Raw genomic sequence first — 16,008 nt, 5'->3', positions numbered from 1 at the left:
GCTCGCTCCGGGGCAGGGCATTATAAAAATGCCCCAAGCCTCATATGTGGGACTTAATTTTGAAAGGCTTACACCTCAAGCATCTGACTGTGCGTCCTAAACACGCATAATGCTTGGGGCTTGTTAAACAATTATTACCCTAATCATATGTCAAATTTATTTATTAGTACTAATGATCCTCAAAATTCTTTTATAAATGAATGATAAAAGTTTTATTCATCTATAGGAACATGAAGATTAAGAGTAACTCAAATAACGAGTCATAATATTGTATATTTACTAATTGAGAACAACGTGAATGTGAATAATTTGAACATTTTTCTTAAATAGATAGCCAAAATTTATGTTCACTTGCTATTGGCCTTCATATCTTAGTTCTATATATGTCTCTCAAAATTATCAAACTTCTATTATTTTGCTATTGGAAAGAGATTTTGTATTTATTATGAAGGAGTAATATTCTAAATTACAATACTAGTGAAGTTTATTAATTATTTACTTTTAGAAAGGTAAAATATTTAGTTTAATATTAATATTTATTAAGAAATTATATTTTTTTATTATTTGAAAGTTAAGACATTTTTGTATTTCATAGTATGATTAACATTATTGATTGTTTATACCGATAAAAACATGTTAAATTTTTTATTTTCTATGAGTTTTTTAATCATTTGTAATTTTCTTAAAATTTTAATGTACTTCCTATATTTTTATGTTATTATGCTATTTTATAAAATTTATAAATTAAAAAATTTAAAGGTCCACAGGGCTTACACCTCGTCTCAAAGTAAATAAAATATTCTGTCTCGCGTCCACGTCTTTTAAAATGCTGTTATTGAATTGTAATAATAAATGAGATTGGAGGATTTAATCGCACCCTCGAAGGTCTTGAAAGAACAAAAACTCGTGAATTGAATTACAAAGAGTTGCCAACACTTAAGGGTCAAGCTTTCAAATTTGAGCGTGTAGATCCACGAGTAACCACAATTGACCATACAAACAAGATACTTTTTTCTTTTGCGAGTGTTCTCATAAATGATGTTTTCTTCGTTCTAATTTATGTAGTGGTGTTCATTGATCATGTAGTTTAAGAAAAAAATATTTTTTAAAAAACTTTTAATCTAAAATAAATTATAAATATTTATGTGGCCATAACATTACCTTGAGAAACTTCTTTTACAACACTAATCCATACTCATAGAGTCATACACAAGCACACACGTACAGATGCACACATTCTCACATTGGAATGAAGATGGAAACCGGCCCTTCCTTTCAGCCAAGGAAAAATTCAAACGAGTATACTAGTACTACCATAAGTTATTATCCTTATATATTTATTCTATTTGAAAAGTCACTTTCTCATCGAAGTATCAAAACATGATGTTGTCGTTCTATGAGCTTAGTCATTGAATAAAGTACTCCTTGTTGTCGAAATTGGACAATGATTTCATTCATTGTTTACCTATGAGAATTCTTTGAACATCAACAAAGTGTTATTCGACCCAAAAACGTGCTAGAAACATCAAATTTGGATCTTGTCCATATATAGTATTCAGTAGAGTAGGGGTCGGTTTTTCTCGACTTTTTCGGGTTTCCGGGTTTTTTCGATTTTTTATTTCATAAAGTCTTCATAGCACAAAACGTAAAATTTGTGCTCCAAATATTTCTTTAATCCTAGTAAGACAGAACTATATAAAGTGTTTTTTAATAAAATAATATAAATATGAGATGAGTTACGGCATTATACTAAAATATTCAACAAAAAAGATAATAAAATCGCATAAAATAAATATTATTAATAAGCCATAACGAAAACAAACATAATTTAAAATTATGACTAATAAGTACTATTATTTACATGACTAACCACTAAACGAAAAATAAGTTGTACGTACATTTTATCTAAACCATAGAAAAACTAAAAAATAGATATCCAACACTATTTTCATTCATAGTACAATTGAATTGAATATTTTTTATTAGCATTAGTATTGATTTGATTTTGGTTTAGGATTTATTTGAGTTACTAACATTTATGAACTATAAAACTTACTGGAGCATCCAAAAATTATAAGCCCAAACTTGAAATAATACGTTAAAAGATAAAACTATGAAAAAACTTAAAAAATATTTATAAACTACACTACCATAAATATTTTTATGTATTAAATATATTTAAAACTTCTATACATAAAATGTCGGGTTTGTTTTGTTTCGGTTTGACTTTTTTAGTTAAAACGAAACAAAATCAAATATGGTCGGATTTTTTTTTCCAATACCAAATCAAATCAAACCAAATCATAATCAGATTTTTTTCTTGATTTGACTCGAATTATCGGGTTGATGCGATTTATTGTTTTCATTTGTAGCTCCTAGTATTGAGCATGCGTCCCACGTCCAGCTAAAGCTAACTAACTAGCTGCAACGACTAGTTCTTCTTTTAACTGATACTTAATAAACAAAATAATACTCCCCTTAAGCAATATTCTTAAAAAATATACAATCCGTACAATATGGTTTGTTGGACTATTCAACAAGGGTGACTCATGACTTTGCTGACTTCACTGACATGATGTCGTTTTATAAAGTAGTACGTGTGAGATTTTCTATTTTCACACGGCGATTTGTACTTGTCAACCTTGACATCGTAGAATGGAAATAATTTCTCTTTTCTATGTTCATACACGTACACAAATAGTATACTTTTACTGACAAATTGACTTTATACCAAAAAGAAACAAAACAAGACATCGTGTTTCTGACTTCTAATTGCATCCAAGTATACTTACAAATTCAAACATTTGACAAAAACAAGAATGAATTTTCCTAGTAAATGTGCCTGCTAGAGACGACTCTATAGTTTCTTGAACAACACTACTACCACCTACCCTTTAACACCTCACAATCCCATCAACCAACCATTCTTGAGGAGTTTCAATGGCCTAAATCCCACAACCCCACAAGCAATTCTTGACATGTCTTTAGTACTAGAAGCATATTGATTGTTTTCGGCTCGATTCATAAGTACATCTATTATACTCATTCTGAATCCACTGAATTGAAATGCCATTTTCAAGGAAAGCATTTTCACTCTTTTCCAGTTCTTCTACTTCTACTTCTCCTTCTGAGTCTACTAACGCCAGAAAAATTTATGGAGGTGGAAGACGGCTTACTCGGGTGCGGAAATTGAGACATGTTGGTGATGATGAGGTTGATTTGCAGCACCCGAATTTTCATCCTTTGGTAATGGATGAACGTTCGAAATCTATGCCAGTTTCTCCTGATAACTACAAGAATTCAGAGTCTCGGTCCTGTCAGCAGCCTTGTCACTGGTCCAAATCAGCCGGACCTCAACCTTTGCCGCTTCCTGAGCTCAATACTGCTCCAAAACAGAATTTGCTTACCAGAGTCCAGGGGGATGCTTCTATTCCTGCTGTCATAAGGTCACTTCTTTTAATTTCTGTTCACTATTTTTGCTTTTGATGAGCAAAGGTTTTCAATTTCCATCAATCAATTCACTGAATTATATGTGTGGATAGATATTGAAGAAAAACTGTTAAAATGACTATAATATCCTTAATGTTATTTACAAAAAATCCATACAAAAAGAATGGGGCGAAAGTTTGGGGTTTTGTTTTGAAGAGGGCATTTCGGAGTTAATAAAATATAGTATTAAGGATGTAAAAATCTTAGTCTAACCAAAAGGATTATAGGCTGGAATGTCATAAGTTGACTTTTGACTGAATTTTGACTTATAAGCTAAATTATTCGGACTCGGGTGCGGGTGTCCAATATGGGTGCAAATATAGATGACGGATCCTTCATGATCTAAATTTTCAGATTTTGGGATGCACATCCAAGTACGGATACGAGTGCGGGGATTCAACTAAAATAATTTAAATATCTAAAAATAGAGTTATAAAAATATGTCTAAATTATGAGACACTGTGTGAAAAACTTACAAGGTATTCCAAGAATAAAAAATATTGATCAAGAGGAGAATTCAAGTAGATAAAAGGAAAAAGACTAACATAGAAATTTCTATATACAAGGTATTCCATTTTCTTCAATTTCACCCTAACTTTTGTTTTGATTTCAGAAATTATTGTATATATCCTGAATTTCTCCGTCGATTTTGGTCAAAGTACTCAAAAACGGTTGACCAGATTCGGTAGGGATCCCACACCCACACCGACGTCATGTCGACATGGGTGCGGCACTGAAAGTGAAGAGTCCGAGCAACTTAGCTTATACGCACACTTTTGATGCTACTAACCGTGTCGATAAACCGATTTGATCACACAAACCGATTTGATCAACTTATAAGCTTATCTAAACACCTTCCTAGTTGTTATGTTCACTCAATTCTACTTGAACCAATTTTCCCTTTCTAATACTAGTAAATAATGTCTGATAAGACAAATAAGACACTTCCAATGCTTAGAGGATTATCATATATTAACAGTTTTTGCACTAGTGTCAGTTTATTAAAATCATCATATTCTTTTCCGGATATCGTTAGCTATATTAAACTCAGGTAGGCGGAGTTAAGAAGTTTTTTCACTTTATCCTTGCCAGCATTATGTCGAGGGCATGTTGTAGGTTATTGGTTGGTGTTTGAATCTGCTCATGCACCACATTTGTACTTGTGGCAACTTACATCTGATAGATTTATCATAGTGAAGGTTGTGATGCTAATATGTCTTTGACAACAATATTTATGATGGAAAGTAGCTGGTTTAACAGCTTCAAAGGCATTGGTTTGGTGTTTCCTGTCGAACCGAATTAATAAAATTCTTGATCCCTTGTGCCTGACGTCTCTTGGTAGAACAATTAATCGGAAATGATCAGTACCCCCTCCCCCCTGGCTAATAAAAGGCCAAATAGCAAATGATGGAGGCTGCCGACTGTCTTTAGATAGCAACACTTTAACTTGGAAATGATGATTTTGTAAAAACAAACCAAATTACAAGTTTGTCAAACATATTCGCGATGCAGAATGTGAACCCGCTGTATGTTGCAGGGATCCTTCTTATCAAACTCCAGTTCAGATGACAAATCCTGTGCATAGAAGATCATCTCCTCCAACTTATCGCCGTAGATGTTTCACCCAGGATCAGAATGCTGAAGATGTTGAAGAGAATTTCAGACTTAATGTCTCCGCTAGAAGTGCTCCAGGCAGCGGTTTTACAAGTCCGAATCTTAGCCCAAAACGATATAACTCAGTAGACCTTTTCCGTCCTACATTTCATCATGCATCATCACCTTCAGACATTTCTTTGGATAGACGAGCAGGTTGTCCTATCCAACTTTCAAGTGCAAGGGATACACAAAGCGCTGATCATTCTCCCCTTAGTAGCCCGACTCTACGGAATCCAGTCAACAGAACTTGGAATCACCAAAATGGTGCTGTGCATTCACATCACAAATCACTTCCAGAAAGTCCAGTGGGTTGGCCTGAAAGCAATAATGTGCACCCTCTACCACTTCCACCTGGAGCTTCACAACAGCCACAATTATCTACCAGCCATAACAATATGGATCAACCAGATGTTCAATCAGTGAAAGGTCAATGGCAAAAGGGGCGACTTTTAGGGCGTGGTACTTATGGAAGTGTATATGAAGCTACTAATCGGTATTTATCAAAGTTGGCTTTTTTTGCTAGTTCCTACTTTGGCTGTCAGTTTAACATTGCCTTTTCTCTTCTTATAGTGAAACTGGTGCTTTGTGTGCGATGAAAGAAGTCGATCTCAATCCAGATGACCCTAAATCTGCTGAATGTATAAAGCAGCTAGAACAGGTTAGTCCTAATGTCCTTCATATAGCATACAAACCTAAAATTGGACGTTACATTGTAAAATACGAGAAACATGGCCAGAAAAAAATATTTTAGAGGCCAAAAGTAAACTGAACTTTAAATTTAAGCATACTATCTGGAACACACAAATTTTATTTGGAGTCAGAGAATTGACTTTTCAAATGGCAGTGATTCTCATTCTACTTGCTTATGCATAATTTTTGGTATTATGTCACACTGAAATGTTGAACTTTTATTATGGAATAACAAATGCTATAAAAGTGCTTTTCACCAGTTAATGCTATGAGATATGGTATAAAGAAATATATTTAGCTAAGATACATTTATTTTGCTGATTTTGTCTTAACTATCAGGAAATAAGAGTGCTCCGGCAGTTAAAGCACCCAAACATTGTTCAATATTACGGAAGTGAAACAGTAAGAAGATGTTCTTTCATACTTCATACACCACCTACTTGAATATCTCTTTAGAACGTTTTAATGGATAACATTTACTGGCTGTTCAGATGGAAGATACCTTTTGCATATATCTGGAATATGTTCACCCAGGATCAATTAATAAGTATGTCCGGGAACATGGCGGAGCTATGACAGAGTCGATAGTTCGAAATTTTACACGACATATAGTATCAGGGCTGGCTTACTTGCATAGCACTAAGACAATACACAGGTAAATGCCTGGTTTAATGAATGTGATATTGTTAGTCAATATTAATGATCCATTTACAGGATACTAAAGCCTAAAAAGCAAAGATGCCCATACTCTCAGTTTTTATTTTTTATTTAGGATATGATTGAGGAATTTCATTGGATTCTTATCTTATTGACTGGAATGAATGCTTTATCTGGTTCGCTGATATGATCCGAACTCTAATGCATTTGGATGGTTTTGTTGAGTAGGGACATTAAGGGGGCAAATTTGCTTGTTGACGCATGGGGAGTTGTCAAGCTTGCGGACTTCGGATTAGCAAAACATGTACGTCTGGAAATTTCTAAATCTTAATAGAATATGATAAATCTTTCTTTACTTTGTTGTAATGTTTGAGTTCTCTTGTGAACTCCTATATGTAGTATGAAATGAGTTACATGTTTCAGCTATTAAGGTTACCAGTTTTGAATGCTTTCTTATTTCTGCTTTCCCTCTGTTTCTCCATCATTAATCATTTTGGATGAGGCGTAATTGCAACTGGGGCGACCGGATCCTTTAGGAAATAAAAAAAGAAAAAACCTTTTTCTACTCCAAAGTAATACAAGCAGCAACATTAGGAGAATACATAATAGAGTGATCTTAAAGTTAAGATATAAAACAATGGAAATTCTAATAACCTTTGTTACCATGGTTCGATATCCATAACAAAGTCGTCACCTCCTTCCTTTCCCCTATGGAAGAAGTGAACTTGGGGGGGGGGGGGGGGTATCCTAGTGGAAAGGCTCTCCACCTGTAACGGTGAGGTTTCGGGTTGTCACTAAGGATGAAAGAGGGAAAAGACACTGTTGGGCCCTTTGGCTGGTGGGGACTATATCAGAGAAGAGTCTGTTAGAGATTTTTGGGAGGAGGAGTACTCTCAAATCACTCAAATTCCTTTTCTTCTTTAGTTCACTCAACTTGCTTACATAAAATGGCTATAATGCCTAGGTATTTATAGAACTTTTCTAACACGTACCTAGTCTAATACGTCTATCTTATTTATTCTTAGAATATCTCCCTAGTTCATGAACAAAATCATATATGCTATCTTCATTAATTTCCTAACACATGAACTAAGTATATTCATGTACTTGAAATCGATCTTGTTTATATTTTCAACAGAGTTTGGGGGAGGGAGGGACTGAATACTTTACTTGATGTTAACATTCAAATATGTTATCCTCACTCCTCAACCAATTTCATTTCAAATGTCCAGTGGACATTATACTTGATAAAGCAATCTGATACGGTTATACAATCACCAGGATATAATTAAGGGACAAATTGTATGATCAATAATGCGAACAATGAGGAGCAACTACATTTGAAACAAGCACATGAAACTCCAAATATAGTCATATAACATCTCTTGTGGAGGAAGTGATGTAACATGCTTTAGTATATACCAGACCTTGAAAATGTGCCTTTGATGTAGCTGGTCGATGACGTAATTGTCTATCACGTGTTACATGCTGGTTTAGATTTTAGTTCCAGTGTAAACTTTCTTGCATATTAATTATTTCAGTCATTTATCATTTATGCATTATTATGATTCTGCTTCTCTCATTTCTCAGCTCTCAGCATGTGCAACTGATCTATCTCTGAAAGGGAGCCCTCACTGGTTGGCTCCAGAGGTATTCTGAAGCTACTTTCTATATACTGGCTAGCTGTTTCCTTTTTCTTGTTCTTAAGGTTTTCCTTTTCCTTATGTGCAGGTAATGCAGGCTATGTTACGCAAAGATAACAATCCAGAACTTGCCTGTGCTATTGATATATGGAGTCTGGGTTGTACTGTCATTGAGATGTACACTGGAGAGCCTCCTTGGAGTGGATTAGACGGGGTAAGCTGTGTTAATAAACTTTGAGCCATTAAGTTGCCACATAATAATAGCTTCATAGCCTGAGACGATATAATCATGGTCAACTGGCCCGATCTCAATGAAGAGGCTGGAAGTCCAATTTTTAGTTATTCCAGTAGTGATGTCTGAAGAAACCGTGTCTGGTTTTTTGTCACGTTTTAGGTGAAAGCTATGTTCAGTGCACTGAACAAATCACCACCTGTACCAGAAACGTTATCTTCGGAAGGAAAGGATTTCCTCAGGTGCTGCTTTCAGAGAAAACCTGCAGACCGGCCAACAGCTCTGATGCTACTTGAGCATTCTTTCTTAAGTAATACTAGTTTACGTGAGCATAGTGCTACTATTTCAGGTTGCTTTGAAGATTTCTCTAGGATGAAATTACATGTGAGTTTTACAAGCTGATTCATGTTTAAAATATCGGTATTTGGTATTGATTTCTCTTTTGTTTCTCGAGCTTTTATTAGTTTGATTGTTTTCTTTTCATCATAGTTAGACTTCATTCATTTTCTGTTAATAACACTTAAATAGTGTTATTCAAGTGGTTTCAATTCATTAGCTTTTCATGATATTTTGCAGAGTGCAAAAGACCCAACAAACCTTACTAAGGAACTTAATCTACTTTCACCAGGAACATCATCTAGGCAACCAAAATCTCTATATAACGGGTAATAGTGATTTTTCGAGTCCTTTTCTTTTTCTTTCTGTAAATGATTGGTTTTTGTCAAGAGGCTGCATTATATGAAATTATCTACTATCCTTATTCGGGTCAGAGTGGGAGTGTCTCCGGTGGAGGACAAGATGCGGGAAGCTAGGATTAAATGGTTTGGGCATGTGAAGAGGATGAACACAGATGCTCCTGAGAGGTTGGTGCTGGAGGGGGGGAGAAGAGGTAGAGGTAGGTGAAAGAAGTATTGGGGAGGAGTGATTAGGCAAGATATAGCGTTACTTCAGCTTACCGAGGACATGATCCTTGATAGGAAGGTGTGGAGATCAAGAATCAGGGTAGACCGATAGTAGGTAGTCAAGAGTTTTAGTGGTAGTCTTGAATTCTATTATTGTTAGATTTTTTTTAGTACGTATTACTTGTTGTTCCTTTCGCTTTGTTTTCATACTATCTTGTTGTTGTTACTGCTTGGTGCTCCTGCTTTTCTTTTCGTCTTTCGTGAGCCGAGAGTTTATCGGAAACAACCTCTATACTTTCAAGGTGGGGGTAAGGTCTACGTACACACAACCCTCCCCAGACCTCACTTGTGCCATTACACTTGGTTTTTTTTGCTGTTGTTATATTAACATCGATTGTTCCAATTAATTCGTTTGAGTTGTCTCCATTGACCATTATGCTTATCTTATGCAAAGGGAACTTGTGTTTCTGTTTCAGTGAAACAAGCCATCGATCACATTCTGTAACCTGTGACTATGGAGGAGCATCTTACCACTCTCCCCGTTCTACACTCGAAATACTTCCTTGTATTTCTTTGCCGGAGCTGAATCCCAGTTCATTTGCAGCTGGTTCCTCAAACAATCCCAATAGTAATTTGTTCCTTGGATCTGAAAACAGAAGTGCTTGTGTTTTCAACTGCAGGACTTGTGTATAAGATCATAAAGCAAGAAAATACGAAAGAACTTGTGTACATATTAGACTAGGTGAAATAGAGAATACTTGTAATATGTTCATTAATTCATTTGTGTTCTCGACATCACATGTTTATGTTTAAAGAATGTAAAATGGCTATATTTTGGATGAAGGTAGTAATTCTTTTTATAATTAAAGTTGTATAATTAAAAGGTAATAAATTTTATGTTTAAATTGTTTTTAACTAACTAATGAGAGAGACTACTCTGTTGAGATACTATTCACTTTCTTTTCAACAAAATATGCCAAAGATTTAGTACAACTTACATAACACAAGGTTGATATGTAAGAGGATGTGAACGTGAACCTTTGGCAATTAAATACAATCGACCTTGATATTTTGGTGTTGAATTTGGACAATGCATTTAAAGATTAAAATAGTGACCACACCAAGGTATATCTGTAATTTTAAGTCAGTGCATGCATGGTATATATAGCTCATTGCTCTTTTGAGACAATATGAGAACTTAATTACGTACTAATACATATACATATATTTTCATAATTTTTTTAATTTTCCACCTGTACTATCGTAAAGGTGAATCAGCCCCTGGGCCTAGCTCGGAATAGAGATAAAGTCAATATTTTGGATTCACAGGTGAAAGAAGGGCACAGTCGTAATTTAATTAAATGAAATCACAAACTCATTTAAGAGAAAACAATAACAATAATTACGTACGTTTCAATTTCAATTATGTTTGGGTCGGTCATATGAATTGTTCATGTTACTCCATTTAAACTCTATCTCAATCCAATATTATATAAAACTTAAGAAGAAAATTTTCTTACCACTAAGAATTTTCTATATTTTTTTTACTGACAGAGACAAAAGCTCTAACAAATTTGAAAGACTTCTAGCTAGGAATAGTAAGACCTAAAGTAAACCTATAAATATTCCCTAACAAAGACGACCAAGACTCGAAATCTATGATTAATGATGAAAAAATATTTATCACTAAACTGTAACTCTTGGTAGTTGGCTTAAATGAACCTAACCGACACAGTCATGTACCTGAACTTCTAACGAGAATTGATGTTTCTTTGTTCTTCATTTTCAGTAACCTTTCCAAGTTTCAATAAATCCATGCCATCAATTTCACAATCGGTGCACCTAAGTTTTTTTGAAGTATTATATACGTTAAACACGAAAACTGCAAATTTTCCATATAAAAAATTTAACTGAAGGTAGCAATCTAGATAAAGTATTTTTTTCCTCTCTTTTCGAAGCAATCTAAATTTTCCTAGATTTGCCTCTGATGGTAAGTCTTTAAAACAAGTTCTAAAATATAAAATTTTCTCATAGATGCTGCAGTTTTTTCTACCTTTTCTCTTGTTGCTGTGAGAGGGCGAGATTATGAGCCTTATGCTGGATACTGCTAGGAAGGAAGCACTTTTGGTATTAAATTAGTAGTAATATCAATGAAGATGTTGCGATTAGTCAAATTTGCAGGATAACTCATTCGGCAATTTTGGGCAACTTATATAGAAAAAAAACATAAGAAAAGAAAACAAGCACACGAAACAAAAGAAAGCAACAAAATTAAAAACAAAAAACAGACGGTTGCTCATCTTTTGTGCAGTTACTTTTCAAAATATGCCTTAGATAAACCTTTTTTTTTTTTTGGTTTTCCAACCGTTCGGTACCTTCATCGGTCTTTAATGTTAAATCCGGATTAACGTCGGAAAGCTAAGCCCTCCCTAACAAACAAGACTCTAAAATGAAGGCTCGAATCTAAAATCTCTGGCTAAGGATGCAAGAGTACTTATCACTCCACTATAACTCTTGGTAGTTGGCTTAAATGAACCTAACAGATACAATAATGTACCTGAACTTCTAACGAGAATTGATGTTTCTTTGTTTTTCATTTTCAGTAACCTTTCCAAGTTTCAATAATTCCATGCCATCAATTTTCACAATCGGTGCACCTAAGTGTTTTTGAAGTATTATATACGTTAAACACGAAAACTGCAAATTTTCCATATAAAAAAATTTAACTGAAGTAGCAATCTAGATAAAGTATTTTTTCCCTCTCTTTTCGAAGCAAATACAAGTCAAACCAATTTATATCACCTTGTGTTCTAGATATTCTAGTAACTCTAGAAACAAAATAGAGGGAAAAAGAATTTGACTTTCCCTCTTAATTACCTAAACCTTCAAGGGTTATATTGTACGAACCACTAACTCGACTAATTTGCATTTACGTTTAGAATCCTCATAAAGGAACTTAAAGTGTTTCCTATTAAGAAGTTATGTTTTTCATTATCAGAGCTCAAATTCGAGACCTAACGAAGGAATCCGAACTATCCCATTACACTAACTCCTTGGTGATATATCATACAAAATATTCTTTAAATTTTCAATGAACTCTAACAAAGAAAATACTCAATTCTTGACCAGATGCACCATCAGGATTTATCATGTAAAAAGCTTCTGAATCTTTTGATCCAACAACCCTATCAAATCTTACTCTCATATAAGTCATTTCTCCATCAGCAGCACTCTCTTTTTGATCAGGTGGACAAGGAAGAACGCCTGCACCCATTGAAACTCCTCTCAATAATTGCATCACATGAACTTCATCATCAGTCATATTTTTCCTCCTTATAGAATACCCAAATTTCCTACCATTACAATAAACAGCCCAAACAAACTCCTCCAACACTTTCTTCTTAGGTGTCTTTGTTTCACTCTCAAGTGCCAATCTTACTATATCTGATCCCATTTCTTTGTGAAAAACTCCGGTGAGCATTGGTAACTCGATCACGAAAATGGGAAGACGGTGTGGATCTTCTTGAATAGCTAGACTAACTCTGCCTTTTTTGTAACCAAATAAAGTACCTGTGGTTGCTTTATCAGTTAACATTGGCTTTCTTGGACGACCTAATAAGGCTACCATTTTGCAACCAGTTGTTAACATGGGAAGAAGTTTAAACATGCGAAGAATGCCACCACCACTACTTGAGGATTTTCTACTTTTCTTGGCTTCTGTATTATTTTTACTACTATAATTGTGATGATTCTGATGATGATGATGATTTGTGGTACTACGTTGGAGTAATGATAATAAGGCAGGGTTTTCCATTTGGTTGAATGGGCTAGAGTATATAGATGACATATTGTGGTGAGTTTGTTTAGGGTTTTGGTTCTTGAATTGGAAGGCCATATCTTGAATAAGGAACTGGTCAGAAAGATGAATCTTGATGTATTGCTATTTATAAAGGATTTTAGTTATATATGTTGTTAGTGTATGAATTTGTATTAGTGTATTTTAACATCATGTAGCAGGAAATCAACTTGTCTTATTTTTTAAGTTACTAATTCAATTATCTGCGTTATATGTGGTAGTCTCTCCGCGTCCCAATTTATATTTGTGATATTTGACTGAGCACGGAGTTTTAAAAAAAAATAAAGACTTTTGAAATGTTATCTAAAAAAAACCTTAGACGATTATGTGACCAAAAATCATCTCTCAATAAAGAAAAAATAGAAAGTTTAAAATTAACTTTATAAGGAAGTATGAAATTCTTTAGGTCATATTAAAAATGAAAGTATGATACATGATAAGACGTAGAAATTAATATTATTTAAGTAATTTGACAGTATAAAATTAATGTACAGTATTAACATAGAAAAATCGAGATATATTTATTATATGTGTAATTGTTTGGAAAATGGATAAAAGAGAAGTTAAGAAAAAGGCAACTTTTTGGTTAGGTTGTACTTGTAATCTTTTTAAGTGGGGAATGGAAGACATTACTCCTAGTTGGTTAAATTGGAATAAAGAATAGAAAAGAAAAGAAAAAGGGAGGCTTTTTAAATTTTCTCCTGGACATTTTATTTTGAGGGTCCTGTCTTGGCCTTTGGATACGTTCTTGGTTTGATTTTCAACTACATATTCGATTTGGGAATAATATCTTATTTGTTATCTTTCTTTTATCTTTAGCATAGTATAATGTTTAAAATTGTCAGATTAAAATGGAAGGAAACATCATAGTATAGTGTTCTCATCTCAACCATATCTCTATACTTCGATTTACAAACAGAATAAAGTATCTATAAATAAGAACTTAGTTTATTTATTATTTGTGGAAATTATTAGATTTGTAGGAGTATAATATTTTATATGAAGTTACATATAATTGTGCCGACATCTAATAGTTGTCATTATGTTCTAGAAATACTAGGATTTGGTGTAAGAATTTAATGCTTAACTTTAAATTAATGTAACATTCCGAAGTGGAAAACATATACTTTGATCCTACAAATATCGAAGTAAGACCAATAACGAGCGAATTTTGCGAATCAATTGAACCCATTGTTTTTTACTCATATTATAACAATTACTATTACTATGTCTCATTGCCAAACAAACTAAGTTGAGATCATCTATATAAATCTTATTGACTATCCGTACATACTTAAAAATAATTAAAACGTAAAATATTATGATGTTATTCTCATTCTGAATCTACATTGTAAATTCTGGATTCACATTTAGCTCTATATAGTAAGCCACAATTATTACATGAAACTCATATAAGGAGAGATTTATTAAATTCTAGAAACAAGATATAAACGAAAACGGTCCCTAAGCCAAAATTTTGATGTGACCAAGTTCATTGAGGAATATAAATATTAAAAAGAACTTGGAAAGTGATAAGATAAGGATATATTGTCACACCACCAATTAATTTCTTGGGGGTGTGGGGAGAAGGTGAGGAAAAAACACTTCAAGAAAAGATGAAAAAAGTGTTCTTTTTTAAGTGATGCTTTGGTATTTGCATGTGCCTCTCTGATTATCACATGGAGTATCAACATCAATTCCCTTTATGCTTTTCTTTTTTCACTATAGCCTATAGGTGCAACTCATCTATCCCCAAAACTTTGCTAGCTAGTTCCTCTTGTCAATTTGAAACTCACTTTAATTTGTTATATTTAAAGTGACTATCCTTTTCATCACTCCATCAAATATATATCTCAATTTTTCTTTTATGATCTAGACTAAAGACAAGACTGATCACTGAGCCTAAGAGGTGCTCTGACCTCTATTTCCAAAAGTCGACTATGCTAGTAATTTTTGGGGAATTATATGTTCAAGAGTTTAACTTTTTCTTGTCTGGGAGAAGTTAGCTACGAGCATATTAGTGGCTGAGGCAAAGTTGATCCGTCACTAAATAGATTCAACGACGAAAAAAATGCTATTTAGTGATGACATACAACCATGGTCATCGCGCTAATTTTTGTTATTTTAGTGAGATGATCATTTACAATTAGTCTTATTAGCTAGTAACATGAAAAATAAAGCAAGTTTCCTTTAAAAATTATTGTTAGTAAAACAAAATTTAAGTTATTAGTGTATGTGATGAGTTAAATTCCGTCAAACTAATCTTTAATTCCGTCATTTAAGTTTTAATACGAGATACATTCGCTACTTTGACCAACTTATAAGCTTAGCCAAACACTCATCGTACCCCTTTAGTATAATTTAATCAATTGTAGCAAATAAGTAATACATGTGTTACTTAATTGCTTTTCACTCTTGAAGAAAAGATCCCTTGTAACTATAGCCTTTAATGATATTTTTCCATAACTCTTACAATCAATCGGCTGTCAAATTAATAAGTGGCCCTTTTACATATTGCTGGTCCATATATATGCTAAAGGCACATCATATCAAAATGGAGACCATTATAATTGATACTCTTATTGGTAACTCAACAAAAAGTACGATGCTACCATATGCATAACTATTAGACAATGTGGCCAGAAATTCTTTTGCGTAATGGGATCGCAATTATGGACAGACAGTGGCCTACTTAATGCCACACCCTTATCATATATCACATGGATCATAGATTGAAAGGAAAAAAGTTGGCGGTAATGTCGATGAAACTTGTGCCATGAAATCACATGAACTTGAGGTCGGCAGCATAAATATAAAAAACTTATTCGCCCTATTAATTACAATTAAATAAATGTTGAAGCATATATAAAGATACATTAATTA

At 33.7% G+C, this 16,008-nt stretch overlaps 2 protein-coding genes across 6 annotated transcripts; one reads left to right on the top strand and one right to left on the bottom strand.

The window, feature by feature from the left end:
• Positions 1–2,708: 2,708 nt before the first annotated feature.
• LOC104105448 (mitogen-activated protein kinase kinase kinase 5-like) lies at positions 2,709–10,137 on the top strand. Of its 5 annotated transcripts, none has more exons than XR_001971063.3 (11): positions 2,709–3,446; positions 5,027–5,638; positions 5,716–5,803; positions 6,175–6,237; positions 6,327–6,490; positions 6,721–6,796; positions 8,083–8,142; positions 8,224–8,349; positions 8,530–8,677; positions 8,944–9,032; positions 9,746–9,895. XR_001971063.3 is itself a non-coding variant. In XM_018773883.3 (11 exons), exons 1-11 carry the CDS (start codon positions 3,067–3,069, stop codon positions 9,746–9,748), a joined length of 1,905 nt encoding a protein of 634 aa, XP_018629399.1. In that variant the 5' UTR covers positions 2,709–3,066; the 3' UTR covers positions 9,749–9,895. The 5 variants fall into 5 exon arrangements, 3 of the variants coding, with proteins under 3 accessions (XP_018629399.1, XP_009612049.1, XP_009612048.1); XR_001971064.3 differs by having other exon boundaries at positions 9,724–9,895; XM_018773883.3 differs by having other exon boundaries at positions 8,530–8,751; positions 9,724–9,895.
• Positions 10,138–11,990: 1,853 nt separating this feature from the next.
• Positions 11,991–13,305, bottom strand: LOC104105447 (protein MIZU-KUSSEI 1). Its single transcript, XM_009613752.4, has one exon. The coding sequence runs from the start codon at positions 13,162–13,164 to the stop codon at positions 12,358–12,360; it is 807 nt and encodes a 268-aa protein (XP_009612047.1). The 5' UTR covers positions 13,165–13,305; the 3' UTR covers positions 11,991–12,357.
• Positions 13,306–16,008: the final 2,703 nt, after the last annotated feature.

Source organism: Nicotiana tomentosiformis, chromosome 12 (assembly GCF_000390325.3).
Source record: "Nicotiana tomentosiformis chromosome 12, ASM39032v3, whole genome shotgun sequence".
NCBI classification, from domain to species: Eukaryota; Viridiplantae; Streptophyta; class Magnoliopsida; order Solanales; family Solanaceae; genus Nicotiana; species Nicotiana tomentosiformis.
This window is presented reverse-complemented; position numbering and strand designations above follow the sequence as displayed.